This window comes from Hippopotamus amphibius, chromosome 7 (assembly GCF_030028045.1).
Source record: "Hippopotamus amphibius kiboko isolate mHipAmp2 chromosome 7, mHipAmp2.hap2, whole genome shotgun sequence".
In the NCBI taxonomy this organism is placed as follows: Eukaryota; Metazoa; Chordata; class Mammalia; order Artiodactyla; family Hippopotamidae; genus Hippopotamus; species Hippopotamus amphibius.
The window spans coordinates 97,555,011-97,574,628 of record NC_080192.1 but is presented as its reverse complement, the minus strand read 5'-3'; the positions used below and the strand labels follow the sequence as shown (position 1 = coordinate 97,574,628).

The window sequence follows — 19,618 nt, the reverse complement described above, 5'->3', positions numbered from 1 at the left end:
ACAGGGTGCTCTAAGGATGCAAAGCCAAAAGGATAAAAATAACATGAAGAAGAAAAGTTCAGGACTGATTTAGAGATTCACAAGGTGGTATCCATACACAGAGAATATGGAAATGGCTAAGATAAAAAAATTAAACATTAGGTCTTTTCAGGTAGAGGGTTGGTGTGAACACTAAAAGAGGTTTACAATGTGACAAACTGAATATATTACCCTCCTCCTCAGTTTTATGAACTAATTGCTTTGTCTTCAGTATGTCCTGGGGAGAACTCTGAATGTGCATTTCTGTAATGTCAGACCATAAACCACTGGTTCTCAAACAGAAAGGCCAAGGGGACATCCAGTAACATCTAGAGACAATTTTTGGTTACCATAACTCGGGAGATGACTCTAGTATAAAAGCACAGAGGCTAGGGATGCTGCTAAATATCCATCCTACAATGCACAGGGCAGCATTCACACTGCTGTAAATCCAAAACACAGAATTACCTGGCCCAAAACATCAACAGTAGGAATATGTATGGATATGAAGTTCTCCCAAACAACCATATTGAATTCTGAAAGGCCTGGCAAATAGTCAGATCTAAGAAGAATCTTGATAAACCACATATCCCTAATTTCATCATTAACTCAAATATTACCACCTGCAATAACAGTAATAATAAATAGCAGCTAATATTTATTAAGCTCTTATTCTGTGCCAATCATATTAGCCCATGAAATGTTGACAATAAGCCCATGAGATAGGTACTATTGTTACAGGTAGTACTGTTATCTATTTTATAGATGAGAAAATGATGGAAAGAACAACTGAGTACTTTGCCCAATATTGCAACACTAGTAAATGACAGAATCACTTACTATCAAACACCATAGGTGTATTTCGCAGATAATCAAAAAGCTTCATGCTGAGGTTTTATCCTTACTAAAATCCTAAAATTAGAATGTGCATAAAATTTCCCTCTTCATGATCACACTTTAATAGAAGTTTCCACAAGCAATTTTCTATCCACTTTTCGGCAATTATTACAAGGAGCTGAAGATCTAGATCTGTGCTATCCAATACAACAGCCACTAGTCACCTGTGGCCACTGCACATGTAAAAAGTGGCTGGTCTAAACAAAGATATGTTAGCAGTGTTAAATATACACAGATTATTGAAGACAGTACCAAAAAAAGAAAAAATATTTTATTAATTTTATACTGATTGCATGTGGATATATTAAATATTTTGGATATTACTACTTTAAATAAAAATTCATAATTAAAATTAATCTTATCTGTTTCATCTTCCTTTTTAAAATGTGTCCATTAGAAAACTAAAAATTGGGACTTTCCCTTACAGTCCAATGGTTAAGATTCCGCGCCTCCACTGCAGAGGGGCATGGGTTCAATCCTGGGGAACCAAGATCCCACAAGGTGCATGGTGTGGCCATAAATAACTTAATTAACATTAAAAATGACATATTTATGGCATGTATTTGTAGCTTACATTATATTCACATTGGATAGCACTGATCTAGAATATACCACAACTGAATAAATACAGTTTATAACTAACTCCCTAAAGGAAATGTAAGCTGTTTTACCTCCAGGCAGACTTACCCATCATGGTGGTGGTGGTGATGGTGGTGGTGGTGGTGATGCTGTGGACCAATAAACTGCCGACAATTAAATAATTCATTCCCAATAGTCTCCCCAAGAAAGTCCCCAGTGCGTGTAATACAAGATTCCTGAGATGCTTGTGCTATGTGAGCAGCATTCATTTCCCCTGAAATATCATGTTCTGGGTCTTCAGAGTGCGAACAGGCATCTAACATTCGTATTCGATTATCTACCGATGGCACTGATTCAGTGTTAAAAACCAGGTCCTTTCCTGTTCCATTGCTTGTCCCACTTCTTTCTGATGGGCCTTGGGAATCCCCTAAGCAAATGCCTGCTTGACTTTCTAACTTTCTGTTCCGATGATCTGCACCACAACTGCTTTTAGGAGGATTATGACCATGATCGTCATCTTCATCTTCTTCTTTAAGGGCTTCAATATCTGCAATGTCTTCTGACTGTACCTCACTGCCAGGACTCCCTGCTGACTGGCTTGCATGGCTAGAATTCACCTCATTGCTAGATCCATCACTGTGTCCACTACTGCTACCAGGACCACTGCTTCCATCTTCACCACTGTTGGCAGTTTCATCAGAACTTCCCTGCATGGATTCCTATATTTAGAAACAAAGACATCTAAATAAATATTTAAACTAGTAAGAAAAAAGTAAATGACATTAACACACTGTACTTTTTTTTTTTTTTTTTTTTTTTTTTTTTTTTGCATTCTTTGTTTTTTGTTTTTTTTTTTTTGGCACACAGGCTTAGTTGCTCCGCGGCATGTGGGATCTTCCTGGAGCTGGGATTGAACCCGTGACCTCTGTATTGGCAGGCGGATTCTTAACTACTGTGCCACCTAGGAAGCCCAACACACTGTACTTTTTTAAAAGGCTGCCACCATCCTGACAAACTTCACTGAACAATACAAAATGGAATTAAAAACAACGAAAAGTAAAGAACCTCAATGACACTAAAAAGATAGGAGAGCCTCAACAGGGAGGATCATGTCTATATTCCCAGTTCAAAGGATAAACATAGCACAAACCCGAAAGTCAAAAAATCTCTTTAAAGGGGGAGAAAAAAGTATTTTCATACCTCTGTATCTGAAAGTCGCTGCTGTACATGTTTGGTTCTATTAATAAGTTGCTCATCCATTTCAATGTCACTGCCTCCACTTTGATGAGTATCACTGTTATCACTGCTTTGAGGACTGGCTGCAGGTGACCCTATATTAAAATGATGGGGTTTTTTTTTTTACTTCTAACTTGTATTAACATGAATCTATCAGAATGTCATAATCCTTTGATTCTTTGGTATACCAAAGCTTCATGCTAAGTTGCCAAAATTATAATCTGGAAATATGTTAACATTTGCCAATTATTTCTGAAGAGGATATACATGATTTCAATTAAAAGCAAAGATACTAATGATTTAAACAAAAAGGGTAAGAGATAAGTAGCCAGCATTTACATCTGTGCAAAATGAACTTTATCACTCTGATACAAATATATAAAATTAATTAACTCTAGATGATCATCAAAATAAGACTACAAGTCATCTTGCCATACATTTCTAAGACTCAACTTACAAGGTGATGGTGCAGCTCTTCTGAGCTCTTCTTCCTCTGAAGGAAAAGGAAAAAAAACAGGATGGAAATAATCTAAGTGACTGAATTTCTTTGGGGCATGTATCACTTCTTCTTATTACATAATTAACAAGCTACTTACAGGTAGGGAAACCTGCAATAATGTAAGTCCCTACCACTTGCCGTAGTAGTTGTGGGTGCCTGTACAAAAAAGCCTAAGAAAACAGTAGTATATGATGTCAGGAGACAAAAAGAGGGGTAAAGTTGATAAAGTTTTAGGAAACCCTAGAAAGCTATACATGTAAAAGCACACATAAAACACCTGACACGGCAGAAAATTTGGAAGTAGAAAACACAGAAAGAGAAATGTATCACTATATTCTATTCTCAAAACTATTTCTAAAACAAAGCATGTTGATTGTTTTCTAACCAAAACCTCTAAAAGCTTTTAGGAAATGGTGTTTGTTTTTTTTTTAAAGAGAAGAATGCTAATGAAAGAAGATCCAGTAACTACTGAAATTTCATTGCTGTTACTTGAACAGTAAACCAAAAACATGAGCTAATTTATTAACCTTCTCACAAAACCAACAGCTCCCATTCCAACTTACTTCAAAATTGAGATTTAACTGAAACTAATCTGAGTTATGGACAACTTACTTCAAATTACATAATGCTATACTGACCTTTCTTATTTCCAATGGGAAGATTAGTGTTTAATAAAGACGCAAAAGAACTCTGTTTAGATAGTTGGGCTTTAGCTGCTAGTGCATTATTCCATAATGCTTTAATTAACATCGATGCCAAGTACAGTGTCTTTAAAAAAAAAAAGAGACAGATGTTGAAATTAGAGGTTTTAGGAAACACTAACAAATTTAATATCCTTCTGCTTAACTGAAATACCAACAGTAATAAATTACAAGTTAAATCATCTGAATCACAAATAAATTTTCACTTTACAAGAAAAAACAAAAACATTATGTTTTGAATCAATTACCTGTTCAGTATGAACACTTGGTTCAAGAGCAGAGACCAGATTAAGAAGATGTCTAAGTGGTACTGGATCCAAATTCTTGATAAGTGAAGGAAACAAGTCATGTATATACCGACTACAATGTTTCAACTAGAATATAAAAGTAAAGACAATAGTCAAAAATAATTATACTACATAAATAAATAAATAAACAAACTATATTTTTAAAAGTCACATAAGTTTAAAAGTGAACAAGCTGCCTGGTACCCTGATATTTTTAAAATATTAGTGAGATGTTAATTACCAAATATCATAAATCACAGTACATAAAACTGAAAATAAAATTCCACTTAAGCAGAACTTCACCTTATCCAAGCATACCACAAGCATAATTTTTTAACCTCAAGAGAGAAGCCCACAATAAATAGTTTCTGGAATCCAAGTATAAAAAGGACTCCAATTCAATTAAGAAACATATAACTAATACAAAAATAAGTTAAATAATAAATTAAAATGTAGGCATTAAAAAATAAATTACAATTAGCAGAGAAAGCCAAATAAATATTATTTTTGAAGTGTACAGTGGACCTTTAACAACATAGGTTTGAACTCCGTGCATCCACTTACACAAGGATTTTTTTTCCCACTAAATATGCACTGCAGTACTATATGATCCACGGATATGAAACTGTGGATACAGAAGGCTGACTGTAACGTTATACATGGATTTTCAACTATGTAGAGTGCTGCTGTCCCTAATCCCCATGTTGATCAAGGATCAACTGTATTATATTTCTCACGTTAAGTGGTCAGAAAGTATTTATATAACATGTTCATTAATTAAAACAGAGTACAAAATAATCAAGGTCTACATAATATAAACTAGGAAAGTCTCCTTTGTTATACTAAACAGAATTATGTAAATATAAGGGAAAATACAATATTTACAAAGATATGACTACTAAATATTACAATGTCATGTAAAATAAGTATCTTTTATAGCTATAAAGCTGCTAACTGCTAAATCAAGATACCACAGCAAATATGACTAGGCCAGAAATACCCAATTTCAGGACTCCAAAGGTAAAAATGTATCTTACTTATCTTCAATACATAAAAAAGTCTATAAGAAAATGTAGATTTTTCTATTCTAAAACACAGACTTTTCTGTTTTTCAGGTGTAAATCGCATAAACTCTCTTCTACTGCATCATCTTATCAGGGTAAATATACACAACCTAATTTTGAAATAGAAGGCAAAATAAAATAACGTTGGAAGCATCCCTCTATGTTGAGGTGACTTCTAATAAACTACACTATTTACTTCAATGCTACTATTTAATTGAACAGTGTTATTTACACAATTGCAGTACTTTAAGACCAAAAACAAAATTTGACTTTGAAAAGTGAATCATCAATTATAAGTCTGCTGAGTTCATAGATAGATCTTATCTAAGAATATTAATTTTAATACAATATTAACATTATAATTGGACTGTACTAACAATTTATACTTGCTGTTTGTCAACAAGTAACTATTAGATTTATACTTTTCCTAATTAAAATGTGATAAAAAACATACTGCGTGACAAATTTCTGATTTATGCCAACTTTATTAATAAAATGGGATTTTCATAATAGATATAACTTTGGTTATTTTTTAGTAACAAGATCCTCAAAGATAATTAAGTAATCCTGTAACTGAGGCAAAAGATACATAAGGCTCTTTTCAAGATGCACATTATGAAGACGCATTTGGAAAGTCAGGAAAAAAATATTAAGATCAACAGCTTCAGTTCCTGGTAAAAATGGCAGTGTGGAGTCTTCTTCACTGGTTATTGAAAAGAAAAGAGAGGAAAAGGATGTCAGGGAGAAACTGTCTGATGTAACTATTCTGAAACTCCAGAGTAGCCAATTTGATCTTGTGCTTCAAATAACAAATTTCTGTGTTCTGAACTCAGATTGCTACATCTGATGGCTGAGGTGCAGGCACAAAGGTTAGCTGCCATTGTTTCAACCCAAATAAGCTAGAGGTATAAGGGAAGCCTGGTGACGCAGTGGTTAAGAATCTGCCTGCTAAGGCAGGGGGCACGGGTTTGATCCCTGGGCCGGGAAGATACCAAAACAACTAGGCCTGTACGCCACAACTACTGAACCTGTGCTCTAGAGCCCATGAGCCAAAACTATTGAGCCCATGTGCCACATACTGAAACCCACGCACCCAGAGCCCATGCTCTGCAACAAGATAAGCCACTGCACTGAGAAGCCCATGCACCACAACAAAGAGTAGCCCCTGCTCACCACAACTAGAGAAAGCCCATGCGCAGCAATGAAGACCCAACACAGCCAATTAATTAATTAATTAATTAATTAAAAAAAAAAAACACACACACAAATCAGCTAGAGTGACTACTGGGATAATTAAAGAAGTCACACCAGGGGTTTTTTTTAGACACTCAATAACAACTGAATATTTAGAAGAATTTAGAAAGGTACTGCACATTTCCAGGGAAAGATACAGGCTCAGGAAAAAACCTGAAAAGGCCATAAGCTTTCACATTGTATGTTTTGGGGCTAGGGATCAATCAACAAAGAACAAACTCCGAGAAAGGAAGAGAATCTCTTTTCCAAAGTTACCATATTACAAAATTCAAACAATGTTTTCAACCAAAAAAAGAAGAAAACCAACACAAAATATAAAAAGACACAGGAAAATATGGCCCACTCAAATGAATAAAATAAATCAGTACAGATGTACTCATCATTTGTAGCATGCTCACTCATAAGAATTACTAGACAAAGATCTTAAAACACCTAGCCTTAAAGATGTTAAAAGAGCTAAAAGAAAAGGATAAAGGCAGGAAAATAATGCCTGAACAAAATGAGAATGTCAATAAAAAGACAGAGATTATAAAAAGGACCCAAAAAGAAATGCTGAAAAGTAAAATAACTGAAATAAAAAATACACTAGAGGGGCTCAAAAGCAGATCTGAGCAAGCAGAGGAATAAGCAAATTTGAAAACAGGACAACGGAAGAAAATAGAACAACCAAAATTACTGAATCTAAGGAACAGAAAGACAAAAGAATGAAGAAAAGTAAACAGTCTAAGGGACCTGTGGGACAGCATCCTGTCTACCAAATATACTTGTAGAAATCCCGGAGAAAAAGAAAGGTTCACAAAGTATATTTAAAGAAATAATGGCTGGGACTTCCCTGGTGGCACAGTAAAGAATCTGCCTGCCAAGGCAGGGGACATGGGTTCAATCCCTGGGCCAGGAAGATCCCACATGCCGCGAAGCAACTAAGCCCATGTGCCACAACTACTGAGCCTGTGCTCTAGAGCCCGAGAGCCACAACTACCAAGCTCGCATGCCACAACTACTGAAGCACATGTGCCCAGAGCCCATGTCCCGCAACGGGAGAAGCCACCGCAATGAGAAGCCTGTGCACCGCAACAAAGAGTAGTCCCTGCTCACTGCAACAGCAACAAAGCCTGAGAGCAGCAACAAAGACCCAACACAGCCAACAAATAAATAAATAAGTAAAAATTTATTTAAAAAAAAAGAAAGAATGGCCAAAAGCTTCTCAACTTGAGGAAAGACATAAGTCTACAAATCCAAAAAGTTCAACCAACTCCCAGTAGGTTAAACTCAGAGAGTTATATACCAAGACATTATAATCAAACTGTTAAAAGCCAAAGATGATAAAATAATCGTAAAAGCAGCAAGAGATAAGCAATTCACATATAACAGATACTTAATAAGACTATCAGCTAATTTCTAATCAGAAACCTTGGATGCCAGAGGAAGAAGGCTGATATATCAAAGGGTGAGAGAAAAAACTTTCAACTCAGAATTCTGTAACTGGCAAAACCTGTCCTTAAATAATGAGAAATTAATACATTTCCAGATAAACAAAATTAGACCTGCCCTACAAGAAATGCAACAGGAAGTCCTTCAGAATAAAGTGAAAGGAAGCTAGACAACAGTGAAGAAATAAAGATCTCTGGTAAAGATAAATACAAAGACAATTAAAAGCTAATATTACTGTACTTTTCACTTCTAATTCCATTTTTTATTTCCCAAGTGATTTAAAGGACAAAAACAAGAAAAATTATTATTATTCTACACAATTGGGCACAAACTGTATAAAGCCGCAATCTGTGATATTACTAACAAAAATAAGGGCGATGGAGCTGTACAGAAACAAAGTTTTCATATGGTATCAAGCTGGCATAAATTCAAATTAGATTATAAAAACTTAAATATGTCAAATGTAATTACCGTTTTATACACACAGTATCTACAGAATGCACACAAAAGGAAATGAGAAGAGAATCAAAATATTTCACTACAAAAAAGTCAACTAAACAAAAAAGAAGTCAGTGATGGAGGAAATAATGGACAAAAATACTATAAAGACCTATAGAAAAAACACAGAAAAATGGCAGAATTAAATGCCTCTTTGAGTAATTACTTTAAATACAAATGGTTTGGTGGAGGGATAAATTGGGAGTTTAGGGATTAAAATATACATAATACTATATATAAAATAATTAAAAAGGATCTACTGTATTGCACAGGGAACTATACTCAATATCTTGTAATAACCTATAATGGAAAAGAATTTTAAAAGAATATATATTTATATATATATATACGTATAACTGAATCACTTTGCTGTACACTTTGCTGAAACTAACACAACATTGTAAATCAACTATATTTCAATGAAAATATTTTTAAAATAAATGTAAATGGTTTTAACACTCCAATCAAAAGACAGAGAACAGGAGGATGGATTAAAAACACATGATACAAATACACACTGTCCTCAAGAGATTCATTTTACATCCAAAGACACAAATAGGAGAGGATGGAAAAAGATATTCCATGTAAATAATAAGCAAAAGAAAGCTGGGCCGACTATACTAACATCAAATAAGACAGACTTTAAATTTTTAAAAAGTTACTGGAAAAAGAAGAATTATCACATAATCCAATAATCCCACTCCTGGGTATATATCCAAGAGTTAAAAGTGGGATTTCAAAGAAATATCTGCACACCCATGTATACTACAACATTATTTACAGCAGCTAAGATGTGGAAGAGCACAAATGCCCATCAACAAATTAATGTATAAGTACAATGTGGCACATACATACAATAAAATATAATTCAGCCAAAAAGGGGAGGAAATCCTATCATATGCCACAACATGGGTGAACTTTGAGGACACTATGCTGAGTGAAATAAGCCAGTCACAAAAGGACAAATACTACAGGATTCCACTAATATGAAACATATAGAGAAGACAGAATGATGGAAGCAGGGTCAAATGATGGATACCAGAAGAGGTGAGGAAGGAGAGTTAGGGACTTGTTGTTCAATGGATGTAGACTTTCAGTTCTGGAAGATGAAAAAGCTCTAGAGATCTGTTACATGACAATACGAATAAAGTTAACACTTCTAGAATTTTTTAATGGTTCAGAGGATAAATTTCATGGGGTTTTTTTTTTCCTACCACAGTTAAAGATTTTTTTAAAAAAAGGTTATGAGATGAATGGTAACATCATTCATTAATAAAAGATTCAATGTAGCAACAATATTTAATAGACACTGAAGCAAAAAAATTGACAGAAATTAAGGGAGAAATAGAAAGTTCTACAGTAATAGTTGTAGTCATCAATAATCCACTTCAATAATGGATAGAACAACTAGAAAGAAGAAAAGTTAAGGAAAGAGAAAACTGGTAAAGCACAATAAAAAAATTAGACCCAACAGACATATAGAGAACACTCCACACAACAACAGCAGAAAACACATTCTTTTCTGAAGTACACAAGGGATGTTTTCCAGGACAGACGGTATGTTAGGCCACAAAACAAGTCTCAACAGATTTAAAAAGACAGATGTCATACAGTGTTTTCTCTGGCCACAAAAGAATGAAGTTAAGAAATCAGTACTAGAAGGAAAACTAGAAATTTCACAAATATGTGGAAATTAAATAATGCATTCTTACACAACCAATGGATCAAAGAAAAAAATCACAAAGAAAATCAGAAAATATTTAGAGACGAATGAACTTGAAAAAACAACAAACCAAAAAACATGGAATGCAGAAAAGCACTGCACAGAAGGAAGTTTATCAAATATAAATGCAAATTTAAAATGATCTCATTATCAACAACCTAATTTTACCACTCAAGGAATGAGAAAAATAATAAACTAAACCCAAAGCTAAAAGAAGGGAAGTAACAAAGAGGACAACACAGATAAATAAAACACAGATTAGGAAAACAATATTTTAAAATTAACAAAAGCAATAGTTGGATCTTCTAAAAGATTAACAAAATAAACTTTTTGCTAGACTGACAAAAAGATTTTCAGAAGAGGAGAGAGAGAGAAGATATAAATAGCTAAAATCAGAAAGTGAAAGTGGGATATTACTACCAAACAGAGGTTAACAAAAAATTATAAGAAAATATCATGGGGGGCGGGGGGTGAAGGGGAAGCTGAGACGAAGGGAAAGAGTAGCATAGACATATACATACTACCAACTGTAAAATAGATAGCCAGTGGGAAGTTGCTGTATAACAAAGGGAGTTCAACTCGAGGATGGATGATGCCTTAGAGGACGGGGACAGGAGGGTGGGGGGAGTTGAGGGAGTGAGGGAATACGGGGATATGTGTATAAAAACAGATGATTGAACTTGGTGTACCCCCAAAAAAATAATAAATAAATAAATAAATAAATAAATAAAATGAAAAATAAATAAAAAAAGAAAGAAAATATCATGAACAATTGTATGCCAAAAAATTCCTTACAAATTACCTAAACTGACTTAAGAAGAAAAGGAAAATGTCAACAGATCTTTAACAAGAGACTGAGTCAGTAATCAACCTCCCAGCAAAGCATGGCATAACTAGTGAATTCTACCAAACATTTAAAGAAAAATTACTACCAATCCTTCTCAAACCCTCCCCTCAAACTGAAGAGAATGAAATACTTCCTAACTCATTCTATGAGACTAGCACTAACCTGATACCAAAGCCTTTATAAGAACAGAAAAATCACAGAGCAGTATCTCTTTCAACGACACAAAACTCCTCCATGAAATATTAGCAAAGCAATTAAATACAACAGTATACTAAAAGAATTTTCACTGTGACCAAGTGAGATTTAGTCTAGGAATGCAAGGGTAGATCAATATGAAAATCAATTACTGTAACATCATATTAATAGAAGGAAAAAAGCCACATAATCTCTCCAATTGATGCAGAAATGGCATCCAACAAAAATCCAACACCCCTTTAAGATAAAAAGTCTCAGAACTTTAAGAATAGAAGAAAAAGTCCTGAACATGATAAAGTATATTTATAAAAACCCCACAGCTAACACTCAGTACCCAATGACTGAAAAACTTTCCCCTAGGATCAGAAACAAGACAATGATGCTCACATTCACCACTGTCATTCAACACTACACAGAAATTCTAGCCAGAGGTGAAGGAAGGAAAGAAGGGAGGGAGGGAGGGAGGAAGGGCAAATAAACTGGAAAGGAAGATGTAAAACTATTCATAAATGCCATGATTATATACACATAGAAAGCTAGTAGAGCTAATAAGCAAATTCACAAAGTTATACAGAACAAGCTCAACAAGCAAAATTCAGCTGTTTCTATATGCCAGCAATGAATTATCTGATAAGAAATTTAAAACAGCAATTCCATTCACAATAGCACAAAAAGAATAACTACTTAGAAATGAGACAAAGGAAGTGAAAGATCTGTACAGTGAAAACTACAAAACATTGCTCAAAGAAATTAAAGATTTAAATACATATAAAGACATCCTATGTTCTTGAATAGAAGACAACGTAATCAATACTACCTAAAGCAATCTACAGATTCATCACAATCTCTATCAAATTCCAAAAGCCTAAAAAAAAAAGGAAAATCCAGTGCTCAAATTCATATGGAATTGGAAAGAGTTCTGAAAGCCAAAAACAATCTTGAAAAAAAAAAAAAAAAAGCCTTTGAAACACAACAAAAATAGAGTAATTCAAACTGTGTAGCACTGGCATAAGGACAAACATATTTAGACCAATGTAACAGAAGAGAGAACACAGAGATACACCCTCACATAACTGGTCACACGATTTTTCAACAGTGGCCAAGAGCATTCAATGGGGAAAGGACAGTTCAAAAAAAAAAAAAAAAAAAAGGTACTGAGAAAACTGGATATTCACATGCAAAAGAATTAAGATAGACTTTTACCTTATGCCATATATAAAAATTAACTCAAAATGGATCAAAGAGCTAAATTCAGGACATAAATACATAAAACTCTTCTAAGAAAACACTGGAGAAAATCTTCACAACATTTGATTTGACAATGGCTTCCTTTATATGACACCAAAAACACAGGCAAGAAAAGAAAAAATAGATAAATCAAACTTCACCAAAATTCAGACCTTCTGTGCATCTAAGGATACTTTCAAGAAAGCAAAAGACAACTTACAGAGTTGGAGAAAATATATGCAAATTACATACCTGATAGGAGCTTACCATCCAGGATATATAAAGTACTCCTAAAACTTAACAGAAACCCTCAAACCATCTGATTCAAAAATAGGCAAAAGAGAAAAACAAATACCGTATGCTAACTCATATATATGGAATCTAAAAAAACGGTTCTGATGAACCCAGTGACAGGTTAAGAATAAAGATGCAGATGCATAAAATGGACTGGAGAACACAGGGTTGGGCGGGGGAGGGGGGAGGCGAAGGGGAAGCTCGGGCGAAGTGAGAGAGTAGCATAGACATATATACACTACCAACTATAAAACAGATAGCTAGTGGGAAGCTGCTGTATAACAAAGGGAGATCAACTCGATGATGGGTGATGCCTTACAGAGCCAGGATAGGGAGGGAGGGAGGGGGTCACGGGAGGGAGGGGGTCACGGGAGGGAGGGGATATGGGGATATATGTATAAACACAGCTGATTCACTTTATGTACCTCAAAAACTGGTACAAGAGTGTAAAGCAATTATATTCCAATACAGAGCTTAAAAAACAAAACAAAACAAAAAACAAAAACAGGCAAAGGACTTGAATAAACTCTTCTCCAAAGAAGATGCACAAATGGCCACTAAACACTGGAAAGGCTGCTCAACGTCATTAGTAATTAAAATGCAAATAAATGCAAATTACAACCACAATTAGATACCACTTCACACCTACTAGGATGGCTAAATTTTTTTTAAAAAGACAAAAAGTGTTGGCAAGGATGTGAAGAAATTAGAACTTGCCTGTATTGCTGATGAGGTGTAAAATATTGCAGCTGCTGTAGAAGCTTGGTGGTTTATAAAAAGGTTAAACCTAGATTTACCATATGACCCAGAAGTTCAACCCTGGGGTACATATACAGATGAACTGAAAGCAGAGATTCAAACATGTATTTGTACATTCACGTTCACAGAAGTAATATCTACAATAAACAGCTAACAGGTAGAATCGACTCACCAAAAGGTGGAATTGATGGATAAATGGATCTAAATGTGGTATATACATACAATGGAATATTACTTATGAAAAGGAAGAAAATTTTTATATATGCTGTAACATGGATGGACCCTGAAAAAATTGTTTAGTAAAATAAGCCAGACACAGACAAATATTTTATGATTCCATCAAATGAGGTACCTAGAATAGGCAAATTCATACAGACACAATGTAGAACAGAGGAAACCAAAAGCCCCCTGGGAGGGGAGGAAGGAGCTATGGAGAGTTATTGTTCAACAGGTACAGAGTTTTTACTGGGAATGATGTCAAAGTTTTGGATAAAGATAAGTGATGGTTAAAAAACTCTGTGAATATATTTAACGCCACTGAACTGTGTATACTTATGAATGGTTAAAATGGTAAATTATTGGTTATGTTGTATATATTTGTACAATAAAAAATTTTTAAATAAAGGAAAAAAATATGTTAAAGGCCATCAACCAAAAACCCAAAACCAGTTAAAAAGAAAAAAACCTCATGGGATTAATGAACACCTGAAAAATGACATGAGAGAAAAATTCTGCCAACAAAAAATGACAGGATATATATCAGATATTTATCTTCATAAAATATTAAAAATAAAAGTTGTTCATAAAATGACTACTCTTCATGTATACTACACAGTTCTGATGGAAAACAAGAGTGGCTTTAGTAATATGACATTCAATCAAACTCTTCAAGTACAAAGAAATCAGACATCTCAAATGTGTAGAAACCCAGAGTAAAATATCCATAAATTTCTCTTCAGAGATGGGAGGGGGGTATGGGGGGAGATAATAGAGAGGACATGACTACCAATTAACCTTTAAGCTGAAACTAGGCAAGCAGAGGCTCCTCACTCCTTCCCCTGCCATTGGAATATATGTTCTGCCTGCCTGCTGTTCCCAAAGTGGGAGCTATTACAGAGAGAGGGAGAGGGAGAGGGAGGTGTTGAGACCATCTAGACAGTATTTGTGCCTAAACCCAGTTAAGGCCTCTCTTATAAACTTCTAAGATTTGGCAGGTGAGTGCAGAGATCTAGGTAAGTTCCCTTGCTTATTAAATCTGCCACCTACCAACCTGGAGTGATCTCTGCCTCTTTCTTCAGTCTCTCCCTGTCTTTCTTCAGTCTCTCCCTGACCTCTGTGTACAGGGCCTGCTTACAAACCAACAAGGGAAGACAAAAGTCTACTCTGTGAAATCCACAAAAGTAAACACAAATTAAGTCTAGAATAAGGAAAAAGGAATTAGAAAAACAGGAATAAGGAAGAATAATTTGTGGTAAATCATATACCTAAATATAAAATTAATACTAAACAACTGTGTAAATTTTGGTTATAGTACAGAATTTAAAAGTTATATAACATGATAAAATAAAAATAACATAATAAAAAGGGCAAAGTGGAAAATGAGAAGAGAAAAATAAGAATTTCCTCATATTCTCTAAAGGAAAATCAATCATTACTTTAATTCAGAATGAAAAGAAATAAACCCACAAAGAAAATGAGAATCAATAATAGATATGAGAGACTTTCCTGGTGCCCCCAAATGCTGGGGGCATGGGTTCCATCCCTGGTCAGGGAACTAAGATCCCATATGCTACATGGCGCACCCCCCACCAAAAAAAGTTAATATTATTAATAATGATAGATATGAGATTTCAACAAATTTCTGAATGACTGACATGAATGGGAATACATTTTTAAATGTACAGGTAGAGAAAGCTATAGCTCAGAAAAACTGTGAGTGAGCTGCAGAGGAGATAGGTCTATTTTCCCAATGTAACTGGAAAAATTTCTGAACTCATCTGAGTACCAGATTCGATGGACAGCAGGAGTGAGGCATGGACATGAAATCCTATTTTTCCATTCCCTCCTCTGTTTCCCATTCCCAGGAGTCTTTTTAAGAGCTCTAACAGAAAAATATTTCACAACACCCAAGAATATCCAGGCTACTTACCAGTTGTCTTCCTTAAGTATAAATAGATAGCAAAGGCATGCGGAAAGACCCAACAACATAAAAGAAAGAATACAGTATAGACAAGAGGTTTGAATATATAATACAAGAAGGAATCATCATTCATATTAACAGCTCCTAAAAAGGCAGGAATGAGTAGAATTCAAATCATAAGATGTAACATAGAGGCAAATACTGCAGTGGCTAGATTATAACTGAAGTACAATCATAACTTCACATGCTAACAGTATGCAATGTCTCACTCATAAAGCAGTGATCTAAATGTGTGTACAAATATACATGCAGAAGCCAATAACCAACAAAGCACATATCAGCATTTCTAAAATTAGTCATCACATAATCCCACTGAGAATCTGATGAAAATTATGAACTAGTTCTCTTCAAAATATACATAATGCACATCTGAATCAGATGATATTTAAGTTCCTTCTAAATCCTAGGGAATTTTACTTCTGTCACTGAGACATGAAAATCTATCCCCAAAAAACTATTAGCTGCATTTTAAAATAAAATTATCTCAGTAAGTTACATAAATTTATTTATAAGTTCTTCAAATATGGAAAGCATTTAACAATAAATTCCAGGACTTCCTAGGTGGCACAGTGGTAAAGAATCCACCTGCCAATGCAGGGAACACGGGTTTGAGCCCTGCCCTGGGAAGATTCCACATGCCACAGAGCAACTAAGCCCATGCACCACAACTACTGAGCCTGTGCTCTAGAGCCCGTGAGCCACAACTACTGAGCCCATGTGCTGCAACTACTGAAGCCCACGCACCTAGGGCCCATGCTCCACAAGAGAAGCCACTACAATGAGGAACCTGCGCACCACAATGAAGAGTAGCCCCCGCTTGCCACAACTAGAGAAAGCCCGTGTGCAGCAACGCAGACAATAAATAAATAAAATTTAAAAATAAATAAATAAATTCCAATACAGTGAAAAGATTCTCAAGTTTATTTTTTTGATGTCCTATCACTAAAAGATTTTATGGTGAAAGGGTATGAAGAAGGAGATGTAGAGAGGTAACCCAATCAAACCAGAATAATACGGAATTTTAAGTGGTAGAGAAAGTCATTTAAATGTCAAAAGGTTTACTGTAACTTTATGTACTAGTTTTTATATGTACTAAAAAATTAATAAACATGTAAAATTTTCAAAGTTTACATAAACATAGACAATAAAAGTCTCCCACCTATCTCAGGTCACGTCCCCAACAGCAAACCTGTTAAACTTCCTTGTGTGTTTTTCCAATAGTTCCAGACATTCACAAGTACAAAGAGTACATATACATGTATGTACATTCTCTTTTTATAACTGTTTTAATACACAGTGGGAGAATACACTGTATACTTGCTGTTTTCTCTTAATAAAAGATCTATTACCTATGCAGTGTTTAACAAAAATATTTCTTGGAGGTTGTTCCACATGAGCATAATACAGCAACTTCAGTGCTTCTCATGGCCACAGAACATTCTATTAGATGGACTTCCTCAAATTTAACTAGTCCTACAGTGACCGACATTCATGATCTGCTAGTGTAGTCAATGCTGTATCAAACATCTTCATGTACATGTATTTAGAGGATAAATTACCAGAAAGAGAACGCTATACTGTTCTCCTAAAGTTATACCACACTCTGATCAATACAGTATATTGTTAAACATAATGAGAATTATCCAATACATGAAAATGCTATTATGTTAGCTGAACTTACATTTAATAATAATCAAAGATATACATTTTTCAAATATTTATAAACCATTCACACTTTTTTCAATCAATTTCCAATTTGCCACCTTTGTCTATTTTCTCCTTGGATTCCAATATAAGAACTGTGATACAAACAATGAAAAAACCAGCAGCTAATCCAATTATTACTGGGTAAAGTGTGTGTAACAAGTGAGCAAAGCAACCTCAAAAACTTACTCCAAAGGGAAGGAAAAAAGAGTCAGGCAAGACTCTGTATGAAACTAGCAAGCCCTGGATACTCTGAAGTCAGTTACAGTTGGTGCTCAAATAAAAAGAACTCAAAATTTAAAAATTCCTGATTAAAAAAAAAAAAAATTCCTGATGATTCTCAATCTGTGTACATTCAAAAGTAACAAACTAAAACAAACCACAGAAATACTCAAATAAAATAACCTTTAAAATACACTTATTTCATCTTATTAAACTATCTTTTATAGATATTTTAAGTTATTTCAGACTGTATCACAGATTATGTCAGAATTTTAAATCATTTCCTTATTAGGTTACTTCAAATTTTTGCTAGGGTAAAACACTACAAGTTTTTTAATACACCATACCATCAATTATAAATTTGATGAATTTCAGTTTCAATAAACAATGCTTCACTATTCCTAGTCATTTATTTCACAGTACTTATATCATCATTCTCATATTTTGCTTGTCTTGCTATGAACAAAATAAAAATTAAAAATCTGCTAAAAACAATAACATTTTCTGAAAGTTATGAAAGAGAATTTCCTAAGTATTTTAGGATTACTCTGAAATATGAACTCTTCATTAATGTGTTAAAATGATAATGATGTATAAATAGATAATATTAAATATGAGAAGTTAAAAAAACTATATTGCAAAATTACCACAAGCAATGTAAGAATTAAGTATGGTCTCAAGGCCCACAATTATTAAAAAAATAAAAAATTTTAAAATGCTAAAATATATAAAAAGTTTACATATATATGCAGTGATCATTAAGTATACACAAGAAATAAATATATAATGGATGAAAGCAAGTAATATAAGGGGAGAAATAGCTACAATAGCAATAATAAATAAAATTAAAATCCTTAAGAATAAGCTTAACATGAAATAAAATCTATATACAACTAACTCTGAAATGCTGAATGATACAAAATAAAATAAATGGCATATCATGTTTTGGACAGGAAGACAATTTCACTTCTCAAAACAATCATTATAACAATAAAAACAATATTTTTAAAGAATAAGTCAATGCTAAAATTCACATCGAAAAATGAGACAAAGATTCTTTTAAAAAAAATATAAGGAGGATGCAGATACAGAGAATGGACTGGAGAACTCGAGGTATGGGAGGGGGCGGGGGGGTGAAGGGTAAACTGAGACTAAGCGAGAGAGTAGCACAGACATATATATACTACCAACTGTAAAACAGATAGTGGGAAGTTGTTGTATAACAAAGGGAGTCCAACTCGAGGATGGAAGATGCCTTAGAGGACTGGGGCGGGGAGGGTGGGGGGGACTCGAGGGGGGGGGGAGTCAAGGAAGGGAGGGAATACGGGGATATGTGTATAAAAACATGATTGAACTTGATGTACCCCCAAAAAAATAAAAAAATAAAAAATATATAAGGAGAAAGGATCAACCTTGCCAGATAAAGAAATATTACACAGACACAAGGGGTGAAAAAGAAAAGATATTAGTATAAAACCAAGAACTACCAAATGTTATCTTGATGGGCCAGACAATAAATATTTTAGGATTACAAGTGATACAGTCTCTGTTACAAATACTGTACTCTGCCACCGCAGTGTGGAAGCAGCCACAAACAATATGAAAAATAATAGGCAAGGCTATGTTACAAAAAAACTATTTACAAAATGAAGTGACCGCGGGCTCCCTAGGTGGCGCAGTGGTTGAGAATCTGCCTGCCAATGCAGGGGACACGGGTTTGATCCCTGCTTCAGGAAGATCCCACATGCTGTGGAGCAACTAAGCCCGTGCGCCACAGCTACTGAGCCTGCGCTTTAGAGCCCGTGAGCCACAACTATTGAGCCCATGTGCCGCAACTACTGAAGTCCACGCACCTAGAGCCCATGCTCCGCAACAAGAGAAGCCACGGCAATGAGGAGCCTACGCACCACAACAAAGAGCAGCCCCCACTCACCATAACTAAAAAGAAAGCCCGCGCACAGCAAAAAAGACCCAACACAGCCA

At 34.7% G+C, this 19,618-nt stretch overlaps 1 protein-coding gene across 10 annotated transcripts in view; it reads right to left on the bottom strand.

The window, feature by feature from the left end:
• The window catches only part of USP34 (ubiquitin specific peptidase 34), a 236,077-nt gene that overhangs the window by 127,345 nt on the left and 89,114 nt on the right, over positions 1–19,618 (bottom strand). For 8 of the 10 annotated variants that reach the window (XR_009054694.1, XM_057741862.1, XM_057741863.1 and 5 more), the window contains 5 exons: positions 4,179–4,304; positions 3,868–3,997; positions 3,188–3,223; positions 2,695–2,825; positions 1,603–2,213 (listed from right to left, as the gene is read on the bottom strand). Coding sequence is in view for 9 of the 10 variants with exons in the window: in XM_057741862.1 (XP_057597845.1) it covers positions 1,603–2,213; positions 2,695–2,825; positions 3,188–3,223; positions 3,868–3,997; positions 4,179–4,304 (1,034 nt within the window). In the remaining variant the exon portion in view is untranslated. Of the gene's footprint in view, positions 1–1,602; positions 2,214–2,694; positions 2,826–3,187; positions 3,224–3,867; positions 3,998–4,178; positions 4,305–19,618 lie in introns of those variants that run through there. The other 2 variants (XM_057741859.1, XM_057741866.1) reach the window with 2 other exon arrangements.